Source organism: Ambystoma mexicanum, chromosome 4q, assembly GCF_040938575.1.
Source record: "Ambystoma mexicanum isolate Mex_15411 chromosome 4q, UKY_AmexF1_1, whole genome shotgun sequence".
NCBI classification, from domain to species: Eukaryota; Metazoa; Chordata; class Amphibia; order Caudata; family Ambystomatidae; genus Ambystoma; species Ambystoma mexicanum.
In genome coordinates this window covers 1093251668-1093269226 of record NC_090928.1, presented here as the reverse complement: position 1 = coordinate 1093269226, position 17559 = coordinate 1093251668, and the positions used below count along the sequence as shown (strand labels likewise).

The 17559-nt window shown below is 40.7% G+C and overlaps 1 protein-coding gene across 1 annotated transcript in view; it reads left to right on the top strand.

The window, feature by feature from the left end:
• The window catches only part of LOC138467325 (calpain-13-like), a 662439-nt gene that overhangs the window by 619018 nt on the left and 25862 nt on the right, over window positions 1-17559 (top strand). Inside the window, exons 20-21 of the mRNA XM_069607301.1 lie at window positions 7959-8037; window positions 12914-13030. Coding sequence (XP_069463402.1) covers window positions 7959-8037; window positions 12914-13030 — 196 coding nt within the window. The remainder of the gene's footprint in view (window positions 1-7958; window positions 8038-12913; window positions 13031-17559) is intronic.

Sequence of the window (17559 nt, the reverse complement as noted above, 5' to 3'; positions counted from 1 at the left end):
TCACAGCAAGATTGAAGATGTAATTTGAATGAAACACATTGTAAGCATTAAAGATTTGTCTTTAAAAAAAGTCCCATCAGTATCAACCAAGCCAGTAGGTCTGGAGTATTCTGGATCATTAAATCTGTATTGTATGGATACAAACTTCATCATAATCTACTGCCATAAATTAAGACATGTTTTTAATTTCAATGGCATCTTATTTTGGCTAAGTGGAAAGACCATGGCTTGCTATTAAATCTCCTGGTTCCAGAGTCCTCCACTTTCCAAATGAAGAGCAATTTCCATGTGAGTGAGGACATACAGAGACTAACCATCAGGTTGGGAAACTCAATGGCCAGTGAAATGAAGTAACATTTCTGGAACCTGTGTCTGCGACACAGATGCACAACAGTGCCACTTAGCAGCTATTATCATCATCCCTCCACCTAAAATGTTTGTCAGTCCATCCTAGCTGATTTCCCTTATGGTAAGGAGTCAGAAACCATGAAGAGACTAGGAGTCAGAAACCATGAAGAGACTAGCAGTCCATCTGAGGAGAGCAAGTTTACCCCTTTGTCAATGGTTGAACTTCCTAGCTTAGCATTTTAACATTCTGTTGACAAAGTACACGTGCAAAGTACACGAAAGTACTGTTGACTGGGTGAAAACGCTGCTGGATTTTTCGCCTTTCAAAACGCTCGTGCTTATCTCTGTATCTGGATATTTGGATTGTCTGAACTGCTCCTGTCTACAAGGCGGACGTCTTACAAGGACGCACGGAAGCTGCCTGACCTTTTGCAAAGCAAAGTAAATAGTTTGAGTGAAATAAGAACTTGTCGGTGAACGTGAACGTGTAATACTGCTGGTTCCGCCCTTTTTTTTTTTTCTCTTCTATTTTTAACCACCTCCCTCTTTGGCTTTTTTGCAGCTTCTGTTGATTGGGTCAAGGAGGCCTTTCTCCCTCCTTGACCACGCCCAGTCTATTTCAAAAACAACGTGCCCTGCGCACTCGCGCGTGCACTCGTGCAAAGTACACGAAAGTACTGTTGACTGTTTGCTGTTCTGATGTTCATGTACTGAGAGCCAGAATATATTATTGCCTTGTGACATAGGGGAAAAACTTTATAAAAGACAAACTTTGGTGAGTTTAATCCCCCTCTTTTTTTTATTTTTTATTTTTTATATATTTTTTATATATTTTTCTAGTGCCATTGTTGCTTTCTAGCAAAATGGTATTAACCTTGAAAACTGGAATGCCGCCCCAGGACAAAATTAAAGCTTGTGTTGCTGCAGCCTTCCAAACCCCGAAATCTTCTACACGTTGCATTCAGCTAGTACGCGCGTCTAAATCTGCTTCTAACATAAGGTCTTGTACCCCCATAGCGGATATACGTAAATTCTGTGAATGGGGCACTAAAATGGGTGGGGGGGTTGAAAAATTGCAAGCCTCCCTATCTAACAAGGGGTTATGCTCCAACTACGTTGAAGAAAAGGAAATAAACGGGGAAGTGGTTGATCTGAGAGATACACCTCATGATTCCTTAGTGGCCGCTGGTGTTTTGGCCATTATTGAGAACCAAGTGGAATTAAGAGGTGAGGCGAGTGAAGGTGAACTAATCACAAATCCCTTAAAATCTTCAATGTCCCTGACATTAGATGAGCAGGTTGAATCTAGAAGAGAAATAGCGTCCAACGATGCAGTTTTGGAACTAGCAACATTAAATGAGGAAGACTCAATTAAGAAAACTGATGTGTGGCGAGTGTATTCCTTCTGATCACGATGAAGTGGTAGATTTGGTGACTGGAACTAGAGAGAGTTTTCACAACCTATCCAAATCCCCAATGATGTTTTCTCCTTCGCCTAAAGAGTCGCCTGTGTTGTCTTGCTCTTTTTTATGAACCCTACTCCACGGCGCAATCCTAATGCCTTAAATTTAAACAATCATCCCTCCCAAGGGACGTTCATCGTAGGTGTAGAGACTTCTCTACAAACGATGAACGCAGCCTTATTTTCTTTGACACGCTTATATGATTCTCTAGATTCAAAAATGAATGAGCAACAGGTGCTACTAGCTAAATTATTACAGAATCAAACAAAAAATACTGAATCTCTACGTGGCTGTCTTAAAAACAAACTTGAGTGTGATCCATGTGTGAATGAAATGTGTGAAAAGATAGGGGGCAAAAAGTATGTTGAAAATGTACAAACTTCTGATGTACTTTTAATTGATTGCTCACAGAATCAACAAATTGTATTACAACACCAGACAGGGAAAGCGAAAATACCTGTACAATCTAATGAAATGGTGGAAAAAACTGATATAAAAGTGACAGAGAATAAATGTGAGATGCCTAAACCCAGCTCTGTGTCGGGAAGCAATATGAAGGAGAAATGTGTTGTTGGACAGAGATGTTCTAAGAAAAGCAAGGCAAAATTGAAGTATACTAATACTCTACCCCCTTCCTCTAGTGAGGTCTGCCAACAACTTAAAGATGCTGAAATTGTAAAAGACCCTGATTCAGATAGTAAGGGGTCGACTTATCTTATATTTGAAAAACAACCTAAAAAAGCACACATTCTGATACCAAATGCTATAAAAAAATCTAAAAACGTCAAATCCATTCCTAATTCCAAGATCACTGGAACTAGGCAATTCGTACAGTCATTATCTAAACCAAACTCTGCAATCACCTTGGCTCGAAAAAATATCGCCAACAAATATCGTGACATGTTACTGTTTAAAGCTAGTCAATCCAAACTGGCCAAAACAGCGTCCTTGATGTACGAACCTTTGGACAGTTTGGTTTTGATGAGCGAACAGGTCAATAAAAATGTCTCTATGCAGAAATCAGTGGCATCAGCTCCTTTGGTGAATGATATAGGCTCCCAAGAGGATGACTTGACAACCAAACCAAAGCCTGTAGAAACGAAATTTAGCGGAGAACCCTTGCCAGTAGAGCCTGTAAAATTGAAGAGTGTGGACACAGTAGCATTGAAAGAATGGAAAGAAGACATAGACAAATCGATTCAAAGAATTGTCTCCATGGTAAATAACACAAATACTAAGGTCTCTATGGAAAAAAATATGTTGAACACAATGGGTGCTTTTGACTATCCCAATAAACCAGCAAATCAAAAAGATCTTAAGTCGAATTCATTCATAAAAGGGGCCTTGAGAACTCCAATAAAATCTGTGACAGCACACCACCTGACCTTGCAGTGCCGCTCGCATCCGTTCCATGCTTTCAATCTTAATAGACAATCAGTCATGAATATCCTTGCAGATGTACCGGCTCTAGAAGGTATATGTTCGGCAGATTTCGAGCAAATAGAGTTTTTACATCCAACTGATCTTTCTGTTGTAAAGCTGTGGATGAAGTCAGGCTTTATAAAAAACGCATTATGGCAAGCAAGAATGGATGTATATGAATTGGGATTCATTCTGCTAAATAACACCTTGACTGATCCTCCACAAATATCTGCAATCAGAAATCAATATCAATCTAAATCCGTTGTAGATGTGCAATATCATTCTAGAAATCGTCAATCAGAGACAGTCTTTGAAAATGAAAGAGTACAAAATGAGAGAGAGGAGAGACCTTGTAGAAATTAACTATGCCAGCAGTCAATCTCTCTCTCTCTATCGTCATGGAACACGAGAGGGTTTAATCATTCGATAAAAAGCAATGACAGCATATTGGGAAAATTTGACATCTTGGCTTTCCAAGAGATATGGCTAGAATGTGCGCCAATCTGGGATAATCACATTATAACCTTGATTCCAGCAATTGTGCCTGCCAAGGGTAGACCCATGGCTGGTCTAATGGTAGCCATAAAAACCACTCCGTACACTCAATTAGAATCATGGGTTTCCCCCAATAGCTTTTTGCAGTTGGTGAGAATAATAATTAACTCCAAGGTTATAGGTTTGATAAACATTTACTGGAACCATGCAGCCATCACTGATCATGAATTTTTCACCGCCCTTGAGGATCTTTTGAATATAATCTATTTAGATCCTACCTGTGATCATGTTATTGTAACAGGAGATCTTAACATAACATGTCATGCGCGAGGGGGGAAATGCATATCCACAGCTGCCCAAAAATGGAATGCATTAATGGAAGATCGTCTCTTATGTAAGCTAAACGGTGCCATAAGGGGGGATATTCCCCAACACATCACCTGGCACCGAGGGGCGCAATCAGCCATGATCGATTATACATTTGTAGATGAGCAATTGTTCAAGAGCATAACGAATTTCTCTATTCTCCCCAACATGTTAGTGAACACGATATTCAATGCATGAGTTGGTCATGGTCCGTTTTTGAGAAACACTATGAAAAATCCTTGCCAACGAACATGTCCTTGAATTATGTGATGAATAGATTTAAATGGTGTCCAAAATCCTTACACATGTTAAATCATAACTTGATCATGAGCGAGTTGAAGAGAGTGAAGAATTGTCAAACTGATACTCAGTCTTATGTGGATGAAATGCAAATTTTTGCTGTTAAAAGAAATAATTCAAAAACAAATGGCATCAAGTTTATGCACACATATGATTATGAAGTTGCAATTCGGAAAGCCCAATATAGAAAAGATAGAAGGCACGTGATGAATTTAAACCATTGTGATAGGGGTAATATACTCAGAGCTTTAAAATGTAAATATAAAAACTGGCTGAGATCGAAACATGCGATTTTATATCAGAAGGATGCGGAAAACATGTTAGACAAATTAAAATCTAAGAACTCATCCAGAATCTGGTCCCTATTGAATTATAAGCAGTGTAAACAGCAATTTATTCATCAATTAAATCCAATACCTCAGGAAGTATGGGCGTCCTTCTACAAATCTCTGTATGCTGATACAAATTTAAAAGGGGAAATCGCGGGACCTGATAAGTCTCGCGTTAAGGACCTCTCTTTTGACATTGATGACATACTGTTTCAGATCTCTAAACTGTCAATCTCTCGTGCGCCAGGGCCAGATGGTTTGTCGAACTTTATGATAAAGCAACATCCTATGGCTTGGGCCAAAATTTTTCTAACCATTTTCTTGAAAATAATAAGAACGCGAATTTTACCTTGCTCTTGGAAAAAAGCAATAACCATACCTATTTATAAAAAAGGGGATCATGAAAAACCTGCCAATTACAGGCCCATTTCTTTATTAGATATCCCAAGCAAAATTTTTGCAAGATTGCTGTTGAGATACCTGAATGTATGGCTGAACAGGGTCCAGTTGAGAGACCCACATCAAACGGGATTTAGGCCGGGTATGGGAACGGCAATTAACCTGCACATATTAGAAGTCATAAAAAAACAAGAACAGATAAAAGGTCAATCCATCTATCTGGCCTTTATTGACTTCCAAGCGGCCTTTGATTCTGTGTGTAGGAAATTGCTGGTGAAAAAACTTTGTGAGGCAAATTGTCCTGAATATATAGTATTCTGGATTAAAGAACTGCACACGAACACCACGGTGCAAATCAGATTGGCCTCAGATGGAACTTTATCCAACCCCATTCCGACTCACAGAGGTCTCAAGCAGGGCTGTATTTTGGCCAGTACCCTTTTTAACTTTTTTATGGCAGCCGTCCGGCATGAATTTTTGAACTGCAGAGCTGATGCTCCGCGAATTGGTGGTCACCCAATACCTTGGTTATTCTATGCGGATGATCTGGTACTTTTGGCGAAAACTCCTGTGGGATTGCACAACCTTCTTGATTCTTTGAGCAGATACGTAGACGCAAACTTGTTAACAATAAATCAAAAGAAATGTAAAATCATGATACAAAGCTCCAAGAGAAAAACCCCTCATGCAAAATATCGATGGGCAATACAAGACATAGAGATAGAAATAGTTACAGAGTACAAATATCTAGGCATCCAATTTAACAATGATGCAGCTGATAATCCATATTATAGAGTGTTGAAAGAAAAACTTAAAACGGGAATAAATCAATCTAAGATAATACAAGCCAAATATGGCAAATTTTCCTTGATGCCTGCTGTAATTTTTTACAAACAAAAAGTTGTACCCATAGTGACGTATGCATCAGAAACAAAAGCAGTTATGAAAAAATCTATATGGGTTAAAATGGAAGGCGAATTCTGGAAGTCGATATGTGACCTTCCTACCTCAGCTTCAGTGTGTCTGATAAGACATGAATTGGGCCTGGTTTCACTAAATGCAATCTATCTCTGGAAAATATTGAGTCTATATCGTAAGTATGTGATGGCCTCTGAAGATGATGGTGTGATGTACTTGATGGGAAAACACATGCTGAATACTGATAATATGAACACCGCCAAGTGGTGCAAGTGGAGCCTTTTGGCTATGACAGAGGCAGGTATTGATGATGAGTTATTGGTAAATAATCCAGAAAGAGCGAAGAAAAAACTATGGATGTGGGATTGGATTGAGACTAGAAATGCATGAGCCAAATTAAAAACTTTCAGATGTCATTCATTTGCTGTAAAAGAAGTACATAAAATAGAGCAATACCTCATCAAATTTCCCAATCCTAAAAGCAGATTCAATTATCTGAGAATAAGATTGAATGTTTTTCCTTCAAATGAAATACGATTCATGCGAAAGTTGACTACTAATGGGGATTGCAGATTTTGTAAGGAGTCGGGACAAGTTGAATCCTTAAAACATCTAATTGCTGTATGTCCTGCACTTATTGGAAAGAGATGTACTTTCTTTAAACATTTGTTTGAGAACCAGGTTATCACTGACCATGAGGTGTTATGGGATAAATTATATCATAGCCAACTGGTTAAAATAAACTTAGCTATACTAATGTTTGTGGAGGCACTAAAGCTGAAAGATTGTACTAATATATGTCTGCTGGAAAATGTGTAATTGTGCAGGAAAAGATGGTTTAAAACATATTTCCAGATATCTAACAAATTCATGGATGAGATCTTGAGATGATGATGGGTAAGGTGAAATATGGTAGAGATCTCCTAACATGCAGAATTTAGTGTGATAACTACAGGTAGCATGTAAATCAGGCAGTTTAAAAACAAATGAAATTTTAATATTCATCAAGGTGTATGTTGCCATTTTTATCCTAAGAATGTAACAAACTCATATGTAATGATTGATTTCCTTGTTATGTTCCATTTTGTGCAACGTTTCAATTTTTATTATGTATATTTTATTGTGGTTTTTTTTGAAAGGCTGTTTTTTACAGCTAAATCAAATAAAAAAAATAAATAAATAAAAAAAAATAATAAAAAAACATTCTGTTGACAATGTGCATTTAGAGTGGGTCAGTGACTGTCATGATCGCGTCCTTCAGTTTCTTCTTAATTTACCTCCTAAGAAAAAGATCCAAGTGAATCGTGGATTCTCTGAGGAGGCACATCTGAACCAGCGGCTACTCTGTTCTATTGCAACAGCTGGTATTCGGATGCCCTATTTACTGTACCATTTTGACATGTTCAGATGTGTTAATTTCTCTGATTCCATACATGGACTCTCTCTAAGTTAGAACTCATGAAATGTCTATGGTACCATCTCTGATTTCTGCTCCTTAGCTTCTCAGTGCGCAAATTTATTCATAGATTCCTTAAGAAGAATTACAAAGCAATTTTAAACTATAATCCATTTAACAGCTAACAAATGCACTAAGGGTGCAGGGTGGTCGTCTGCAAGATGGGCTCATTCAGGTGCCCTTCGTGAATTGGGCTGCTCCTGTTTTTGGTGGTAGTGCATCTCCGCACCTTCGCCCAAAAACGTTTTGAGAATCTGGCCCCATATGTCTAATAGGATGAAACAACGTTCAGCTTTTATGGAAGCCTTGTGGAAATGGTGCGAAGTGTGGAATATCCAAATTGATCACACACTTAAAACGGCTGCTTGTGCCCTGGTGTAAAAGAAAGTATCCAGTAATGAACGTATCACCTACCTGCGGAATACATTTCAGAAAGTCTTTATTGTTGTTCTTCCTTCCTAGAATCTTTTTAACCGCTACGACGTTTATCAGTCCCGGTTATTGGATATATCCAGTTTGCAGAATGCAGTTCGGGCAGCAGGTACTGTGTGGCATTGATTTAGTGTTTCTTAACCTTGCTGGATGCTTTACCTCTTTTTCTTGTTGATGATACCAAGGCAAACGCATGAAACGATTAACTAACAGTTCAAATGATTACTACAGTAATAATAATAATAATAATGTATTTCTTATATAGCGCTGCACAGCCAAAGGTCTCAGAGTGCTGAAATAACAGAAGACGTTACTATCCCACAGGGTGGTACTCAATTTATCGACCTCGGAAAGACAAAAGGCTGTGTTGACGCAGCCGGGATTCGAACCTGCCACAGCAGATTGTGCACAGTTATCAGGGTTGAGCACTTAGCCCACTGTGCTATCTGACTAGCTGAGCTCATCTGTGGGCACTGAAGTAGCAAACATACAATGTCCACTGTGGCCTTCGCGAATACTCTCAATGGACACTGAACCTCTTCTTTTTTAATGAAACATACTGGATTAACATTTAACAAAATATGGAGTAATGCCCACAATCTTAACATATCAAAGCATACTTGTATATGTGTCACTAAGTCCTGAGCAAAAACAAGTGTTTTAAAGTTTGTTTTCTATAATCTATGTATTGGAGGGCCCAGAATCACAGCCCTAGGCAGACCCGATAGGCCACGACATCCCAGGCTCAAAAACAGAAGATTCAAAGTAGGTGACCAAGGCCTGTTTCATTTAGCAATCATAAAGACAGGGGAAGCAGTTAAGCACACATGTCTCAAAGCTTTCTAACTTCATAATGGAGAAACATTTTTTAAAAGGCAAAAATACTTCACTTCTAACGACATAACTTTATCATAGCTAGTAAAATCTACTGGAATATACATATGTAATCTATCTGGGTCACCATTCTGATTGGTTTTACTCTATCTGATGGCTTCGCCTGAGACCATCTCTAAATGGATAATGGCAATCATATGTCATATTTCACCAGTGGATTGGTTCCTGCAACTGCTGCAAAACAATACTTTTTGAGAGCAATGATTGGTTGGCATTGACTTTGCCAGCAATGATAATTTGGCAGGTCATTAGCACAATTTATGACAGGTGGATCAACACCCATGGGCCGCTTTTCCCAGTCATAACACACCATCTCTGATTTACTAGACCATGAGCCAGAGCTCGTGCTTTCAACTAGGTTTTATCTTGTATCTTTTGGTCTGAGAATTCGGAGGGAGTGAAGGTCTGTGCTTCTCTGTGTCTGGAGCTAATGAATAGCCGTTGTCTTTCAACTCTGAGTCACGTGTGAGGAGACCACATTTTGAATTATTATACTCAACTTTTACAAGGGTTTTAGCCTATTTTACTGTGGGTGCTATTACCCTCTCTGTCCACTGTAGACTTGTTTGAGCTGTACTTCTCCCAGTATTATCCTTATTTAATAAGAACCTGGTCCTTGAAGGTTGTCTTGTTGCTTTATTTAATCTAAGAGAAATATGTCTTGCACGCGCAACCTGTTTATCTACTGCACTCCTTTGTACCAGTCAAAACTTCTCTTTTCAATAATAACCTTGGCGCACTGAGGCATCTACTGTCCAACTGGTTAGTCTCGATTTCTTTTAGCTAATTCAGCGGGTTTATTTTTCCTACAGCTTCAATGTTCCATCAGGATTTCCCATTCATTTCGACAGGGCAGCGCCGTCCATTTTATCCAAAATGTCTGGCCTTGATTTTTAAGTTTCTACATTAAGCAAGCAGTATATGTATTCGTATGCATCTTGCATTTCAGCAGATATGTATTTGATTATGTTTTCTAATGACTATTGTGCACAATGTAAATTCTTCATATATAAATGCAGGTTGGCCTACTGTTCGTGCAGCTCTGTGATGAATGTATATCTGGTTCGTATCTCGTGAATCTACGTGTGTCAGAAGTGGGATGACGTCACTTGCTTTCGCCGTTTCTTGGCTACAGCAGTTTCATATATGCCAGATCTTGTAGGTACATGTCTTGTTCGATCATTCCTGAGTAGGACCGAGAGGGTCTTCGTGGGTAATTACGCCTTTCCTGTACCCAGTATGGCAGTGGAGGGGCGCAGTCACCAAGACTGATACACTTCTCTCATTGCTGCGCTATAGAGGCAGAGGAGGGGCCGATGCTATGGAAGATGCATTAATCTGCCTCTCAAAATCTACGCAATGTCAGCAAGGAACACATTGTGTAGTTACCCAGATGTGTATGTGGAGTTGTAGTAGTTCATGTTGTTTCACCCTACTCAAGTGGTGTTTCTTCAGAGCCAATCAAGTTTCTTGAACCAAGTCCCTCGGCATAAAATTTAACGTTCTAGAATAACAACATAAAAATGTACCTCCTCTCTTTTAATGGAACATAGCATGCCCATGTCTGAGCTGGAATTCTAATTTTTTACTAAATAATTATGTCAACACCATATACCTACTTAAAGATTGTACCAAACGGTATGCAGTCTGTGCTTAGGATCCATCCAAAATCGCCCAAGACTCAATATGCAGAGTTTGGATTCTCAATGATAGATCACTGTTACTATTGTAGGGGGACTGAGGTTGTAATTGAGAAGCCAAGCTATACATAAAATACTTTACAGGGTCTCCACCCAATCCAGAATCCACAAGGCCTTGGCTTTTGTCACAGATGCCTCAATCATCTCCAGAAGATCAAGAATAGTTCAAGGGATTTTGTTAATACCTCTTCTGATCTTGTAAAGTTGCAGAGGATTCAAACTAGTGGGTTTCCCTGCCTGATCTCTCGACCTCCCTTGCGTTCCCGCTACCCTCACCCATGCATCCCTATCAACCAGGGTGTTGTTAAATCTGGATATCAGTATCCCCTACTGTTTACTTTAGTCTGAGCTGTAGGTGGTTGCCTAAAGGTGGTGGGCAAGGCCTTTTCTAGCTATATCCCTCCATGGACTACTAAGGCTTCATGACTTTACCGCTCTCCCAAGATCATACAAGTGTGGTTCAATGTTGTGGTTGGATTTTGTCAGTCTCTCTCTCGTTCTCTCTCTCTCTCTGTCTCTCTCTCTAGTTCTCTTTTCTCTCTCAAACTCGCTTTCTCTCTCTCTCTCTCTCTCTCTCTCTCTCTCTCTCTCTCTCTCTCTCCCTTTAACTCCTCTCACTGATATTAGCCTTCCTTTCTCTTCCCCTGTCTCCCACATTCTTTCTCTCTCCTTTCCCCCAGACCGCCCTAGGTCCTCTCTCTCACCTTTTTCTGTTTTTTCACTCTCGTTGAGAACAGCAGTTTCAGGTGTGTGTTTGCTATAGTCATGCCCGCCAATGATAATAGCAGCACAACTCGAGAAAAAAACTCAGATATTTGGTAGGTGAGGTTTGGATAGTTTTTCATGATGTTTAAGTAAAATGAGAGCAACAGAGGCATAGGCATCCCTGACCAGCCTGGCATTAGCGAACATACATTGTCCTTGCATGTGCCCTGCAGTGATGTCCCCATCACACTTGGAGCACATTTTCCGTACTGGAGAGGTAAGGAGAAAGTTGCAGAGGTGGTGAAGTTCGGTTGTAGGTCAAAGGATCGAAAACAAAAGACTCGAATGACGTTTTTTCGACTCCAAAAGGACCGAAAAAAAGGGTCACATTTTTTTAAAAAAATGTAATTTTTATTTGTATGGGGGGTTCCTCCCCCAACCCCCTGTTTTCTTTTTATAAAAAACTTTTTATGCACACTACACCTAAAAAATATATAAATAAATAAATAAAAAACATTCAACCCTTTTTTTTCGGTCCTTTTGTATTCGAACAAAAGGGCATTCGATCCCTTATTTTCGATCCTTTGGCTGGACACCGTGAAGTTCTATAATACATTGCAAAGGACCAGAGGACCACCAGGTTGAATGGTCTTCAACTGTTTTTGTTATATATTTTTTAAGGAAGTGATTAAAACAGACTTTTCAAAATTGTATTAACATTGTAAACTAGCTTTTTCAAGTGCATCATATACATATATGTTTATTTAATGTGTATTCCTGGTTGATAACAAACCTTACACACTCAACCTAATCAAATTATTATGTAATATAAATTAGGTTCTAGTAAAAGATTATCCTTCCAAGGTCAGTTTCACACACTCCTGTTGAACTCTTTTGAAATACCTCTATGAGAAAAGGGAATAGAACAATTAGCACCGCAGGCAGTTCCTGACTGCATCGCATGCAATGAAAGATTTTAGGATCATAAGAATGGACAAAGATCTTTATATTTGACTTTGATAAAATGTTTGGATGCTTGAATCACTAAGTACATAATATCCATTGGGCGTGGTGCATCTTTAATTTTTCATAACACTCACCCTAACAGTGTTAGCAACTTTGAACCATACATACTCATACAGGCAGTCGGATGATTTAAATGTGGGGTTAAAATGGCTGCAACCTGTTCTTATTGCTAAAAGGAGATGTCTTGCAGAATTTGAGAACAGGAGGGGCAGGGGGGGAAAGCAAAGTGTGCATGCATCAACATCCTTAGATAATTACATATGTGGGGTTGCATCATCACACTTTGTTTACTTAGCACATCTTGGTAAAGTCTACCATGTACAGATATCTCCTGGCTCAACATTTGGTCTTAAGTCCTTATGAAAGGTTTGAAGTCTTACAGTACATAGAACATGTTGGTTCTGGCCATGAACCAGACACACCTTCTAGGGGAGGAAGCACAGCAACACAGATGATCAAAGGCAGGGTAATAATCTGCATGCAATAATGCACCTATCATAATGTACCAACATGTCTACATGTATACTACACCTCTGCTCATTGCACTACTTTGCTCTCTTGATGGGAGTACACGCAGGACCTTGTAATGGCCGTTAGTTGACTATGAATCCGCATTTTACAAAGAGTAATTCTTCCATGTGTTTCCCATGTTTTTTACAGGGCTTTGCGTGAGCACCGACATGATAAGCCTTATGGCGCTCAGATATGGCGACTCGTCGAAAAGATTAAGCTTCACAGATTTTGTGAGCTGTTTCATCCGACTTGAAACTGTGACTAGTAAGAGCATGCCGCTTTATGCTGTTTCTGCACATAGCATACATAATGTAGATTATTATACAGAGGTTGTTCATTCCCTTCGCATTGATACCCAAATGGTAGCAAATGAAAATGTATTTCTAGAAAAGGCTGAATCTCCTTTCTTTTCTGGATAGTGTGGGGTCTATTACATATAATGTCCAGTATATCGGGCTGTATATTGTCATTCATTTTTGGGTCATTCTTAAGCAGGGGTTCCGGTGCACATCACCAATCCCTGGACCAGATTATTTCTATAAAATAATCTGAAACTGACCCCTGACTTTGGGTCTCGTTATGAGTTTGGCGGATTTGACCACAGTAAATCCACCAAATCCATTTACCATTAGAACCAGGGATATGTTTGCCAGTCCTTGCCAGTATATTTTGTGGCTGATTCACATTGGTAAAATGGTACATGTCTGGTTTACATCATTAGTAACTTAGATTTTTGAATTGAAGCAAACTATGACTCAACATAGACAGACATTTTGCATCTGTCAAACTACAAATGTGAACTGAAGAAATTAACATGTGTAGCATTAAAAAAAAGGACGAGTATGAATGTTTATTTCATTGTTTAATCAGCCTATAAATATTTTCAGGTAAATGTTGCCCTTTCCAAAACACAGGCTGGTAATTAACCCAGAATGGGTGCACTTTCCCACACTTACTGCACCACTTCCTCTTGCACCATTCATGGGAATGTTTTTAGTTTACCGATGCAGGTTTTGACTGTTTGGTTGTTCGATAAGGTATCCAGTAATACTAGTGAAAACAATTACAGAGAATACAAGAACAGTGAATAGAAAACAGAGAAGAAAACATTGTAAATGTTTAACAAAATATATATATGGTGTGGGGTAAGGAGCTAAAAGGGATTTGCAGGGGGTTGGGATGGGGTTAAGCGCATAGGGAATTAGGGATCTTGGAGGGATTCCCCCCAAATTGAAAAGAATAGATTGATATTTTTGTTCCATGTTTTCTATTAACTGCTATTGTCAGTTTCTATTAGGTAAAATCACATAAGTTCGTTCGATAACACTTGTATTGTTTTACTGTACTCCATCCTGGAGTGTCCCTGGGGAACACCTGTGAGGAATTACCATCTGGCAAGGGTGCAAAGCAATGCCTTTTTTGATTTTTATAAATGCATAAATTGATGCAAGTAGTTCCATCTCAAAAAGCTTCATCTGCTAACCAAATGTCCCTTTACATCAACTACATTCCAAATGCATAGTGTATTTGTGCCCTGCTGCATCAGTACCCTGATCTGCAGAACCTACTCCACGTGTGGTGTAGAGCAGATTCAAAGACCAGAAGGGGCTGCAGTGACAGCGAAGCATCTCTGCAGCACTGGGGCAGTATTGAAGATATCCCACCCTTGTACCAAAACAACAATGTTCATAAGTAGTCTATCAACTGCTTATGATTATGGCCGTCACATCCCAATTGATATCGCACATGTGTCAGCTCATGTGAGTCAGCTCTGCTGTTGAAGGTGATGTGTTTCTCTCTGCCTCCCTTTCTCTTTCCTGTCCCCTCTACTTCCTCTGGAGCAAAGCACCTTGGGTGTGACATCAGAACAGCACAGTCCACTTCGTTTGAGAGCAGTGATTGGAACACTCACACAGGCTAGCTTTAGGCCAATTGCCTAGGGGCTTTTGTGTTTAAAAGAAGGGGTCTCCCACCCCTTCTTTGGATTCGCTCAGATCCTCTTGGATCCTCTCAGGCCACAGATTCGTTCTGGAAGAACTCTCTGGACTTCCTTTGGGAAGGTTGTACTTTCCAATGCCCTCAGCCTCAGATGAAGGAGTCATACAAGTCTTACAGGGGATTTGTCCCCTTCCCATTCTTAGGGCACATCAGGTGTGACCTTTGCTGTGGACCAGGACTTAGTACTCTTCACTGGAATCTCCAAAAGCAGAGAGAGAAGACCCTGAATGGAACCATCCTGTCCTTGAGTCCTCATGAGTGGCCTTACAGCATGTGCACAACCAAACCAGCCGAAGCTCCCTGTTCTACCATACCAAACCGGTCTGTCTTTGTTCACAGGATGTTGAGCAAGAGGGAAGGCATGGAGCTGGCTTTTGCGCTCCTCCAGCAATATGAACTATTGCTTGCACTTCAACGAGCTCGATGCTGCATCGTGCCCTAGCGAAGTCCGTCAACTGCTAGGCCAGAATCGACCACTCGATGACGGGACACAACCCAAATCACTGGAAAGCCACACGCTAACTCTAGGCAGGGATTACAACAAAGGCTCTGCCCAGGTACCCCTTGAACAGCCGCCTCATCAACCTGCTGATCAATGCCCCCAAGGTTACCCTATCGACAACTGCCCCCTGCTACCCTGAAATGCTGGAGCGCCACTTATCGACCCCTCCCAGCAGCTAAAGCCGGACTCTGATTGGCCTAACTGTGAAGAGATCATGGGACAGCCCTGACATACATCTTTGAGAGCCCCTCTTCGACCACACAGAGGGACCACATTAGCCTTTACTTGATGCCCACCTGCTGCTTAGGCCTACACAATTCTGCATGCCTGAACTGAATTTGATCCGTTCACATCAACGTTCGACACCGGTTCTGACTCTGTCAACCCACCAAGAACTGTATATAGGTGCTGTTGGACTTGAACTGCCCCCTCGGTCCACTTGAGCTCTAGAAACTGATTACATCATGATCACAAGTGTTTTCTACAACATCACATCCTTTTTGTTGCTGGTAGCTTACGTACCAGCCCTGGAACTATGCTCAGAATGCTACTTTCCTCAGTCTGTCATATCTTCTCTGTTCTTCCCACAGGGTGGGTTTTTGCACAGTATTTTCTATTTGTTCTATTGCAGATGGTGTGTTTAGGTAAGTTATACCTATTTTTTATAGAATCTTGATTGTTCATTCCCTTTATTTTGGACTATGTTACGGTGTTGTTCGGGTCACTACTGGTTCATCTTCACAACCCTATAAAGAGTATAGTCTTCCTGCAGCCAAAAGGCAAAGGAGATAAAGCTCTTAACTGTCACTGTTTCACCTTTTGATTGCGTCGGGTTTTGTTTTGTATAAGTGTGAGGGCTGAGTGTGCATTTCTACCCTACTCATTCTTGTACTCCTGCGGGGCATACTCCAATTCATCATACTGGTGGTAGCAGTGAGATTTGAAACAGAACGGGCCTACAGCTCAGCCATCCAAAACAGAAGTGTACAGTTAGTGTTAGTTTTCACTGCTAAGGTATTTTAACAACCATGGAACTCGACATGAGCATGGGGAAAACTTTAAAGCAAGGGTCTTACACTACCTCTATCAAGAGGTGTGTCTGTCTCATGGCAGTAAGGTTAAGAGAGCCAAACTGTTACAAAAGCCTCCATGTTTACAGGTAGGTAAGGAGATGGAAGATTCTCTTTGAACCAATGATGAGCTGGATGCTCTAGCCCTGTTGCCCATGCACCTGGTGGGCATGGAAACCACTGATGAAAGTGACAGTGATAGCGCTTCCCAGCCTTTCTCCCACCTGGTGAGCACGGTGGTACCCCAAGTGTCATGGGTCTCCCACAAATTGCACTCGTCTGGTTGATCCCGCTCTTCAGTCAGGCCCTGGAAGACTCTAGAGACACCCAATGCTGACAGGCTGTAACTCCTGGAAGAAAGGAGGGTGTCTCTGGAAGAACCGAAACAAAGGGAATACATGATGTGGTGAAAGCTTGAGGCCCAGAAGGAAGCCAGCAAGACTTTTAGCGTGGAAGGAAGCGTCTCCAGTGGTGGCTCACAAAAAGAATCCTAGGGGCCCCTCCCCAAGGCTTTAATTCAACCAAATGATCAAGAGAAGGACATTTTCAACTGGTTCGAAAAACTGGAGTCCGCTTTCCTCCTCCAGGTGGTGGAAGCGGAGTTGTGGGGTGCATCCCTTATGTCTATCAGCAGTTGGAAATTGACTCCTGAAGAGAGGCCTATCTGTTCCATCCCCAGGAAGTTCTGGAAATCCTCAAGAGCTTTAGAGAGCTCACGAAAAAGGGGAGTCAAACTGCTGAGGCATTTATGCATCAATCCCTGAACTGAGTAGTTGGGTCACAGGTAACAAAGGTGAAACATTTGTGGGCATGTTGAATCTGATAGCAGGCGAGAGCATGCTTAAACAATGTGAGATAGAGTTACACCAGAATTTAATGGACAAGAATATCATGGGCCCTTGGGAGCTTGCAAGGGCGGTCAACCGGTTTTTGGCAACTCATGCCCAGAAAAAGCTATGATTACTGCATCGGAAACAGATGACAAGGGGGCTAGGAAGGGTAAATTAAAAGAGGATACAAACTAAGGTTTGTACACTCTTGCTACGAAATGGCCCCAAACACCTGAAGGGAAATTCCAGTCACCTACATTGTCTGCTCTGTCAGAAAGGAGGCTGACATACCTGCAGGGATCAGAGACATAGGAAGGGAGATCCCGCATGCAAGGGTATACCAAAGCAGGCAGTAGTAAGAGCTACTCTGTCAATGCAAATCCAGACATGATT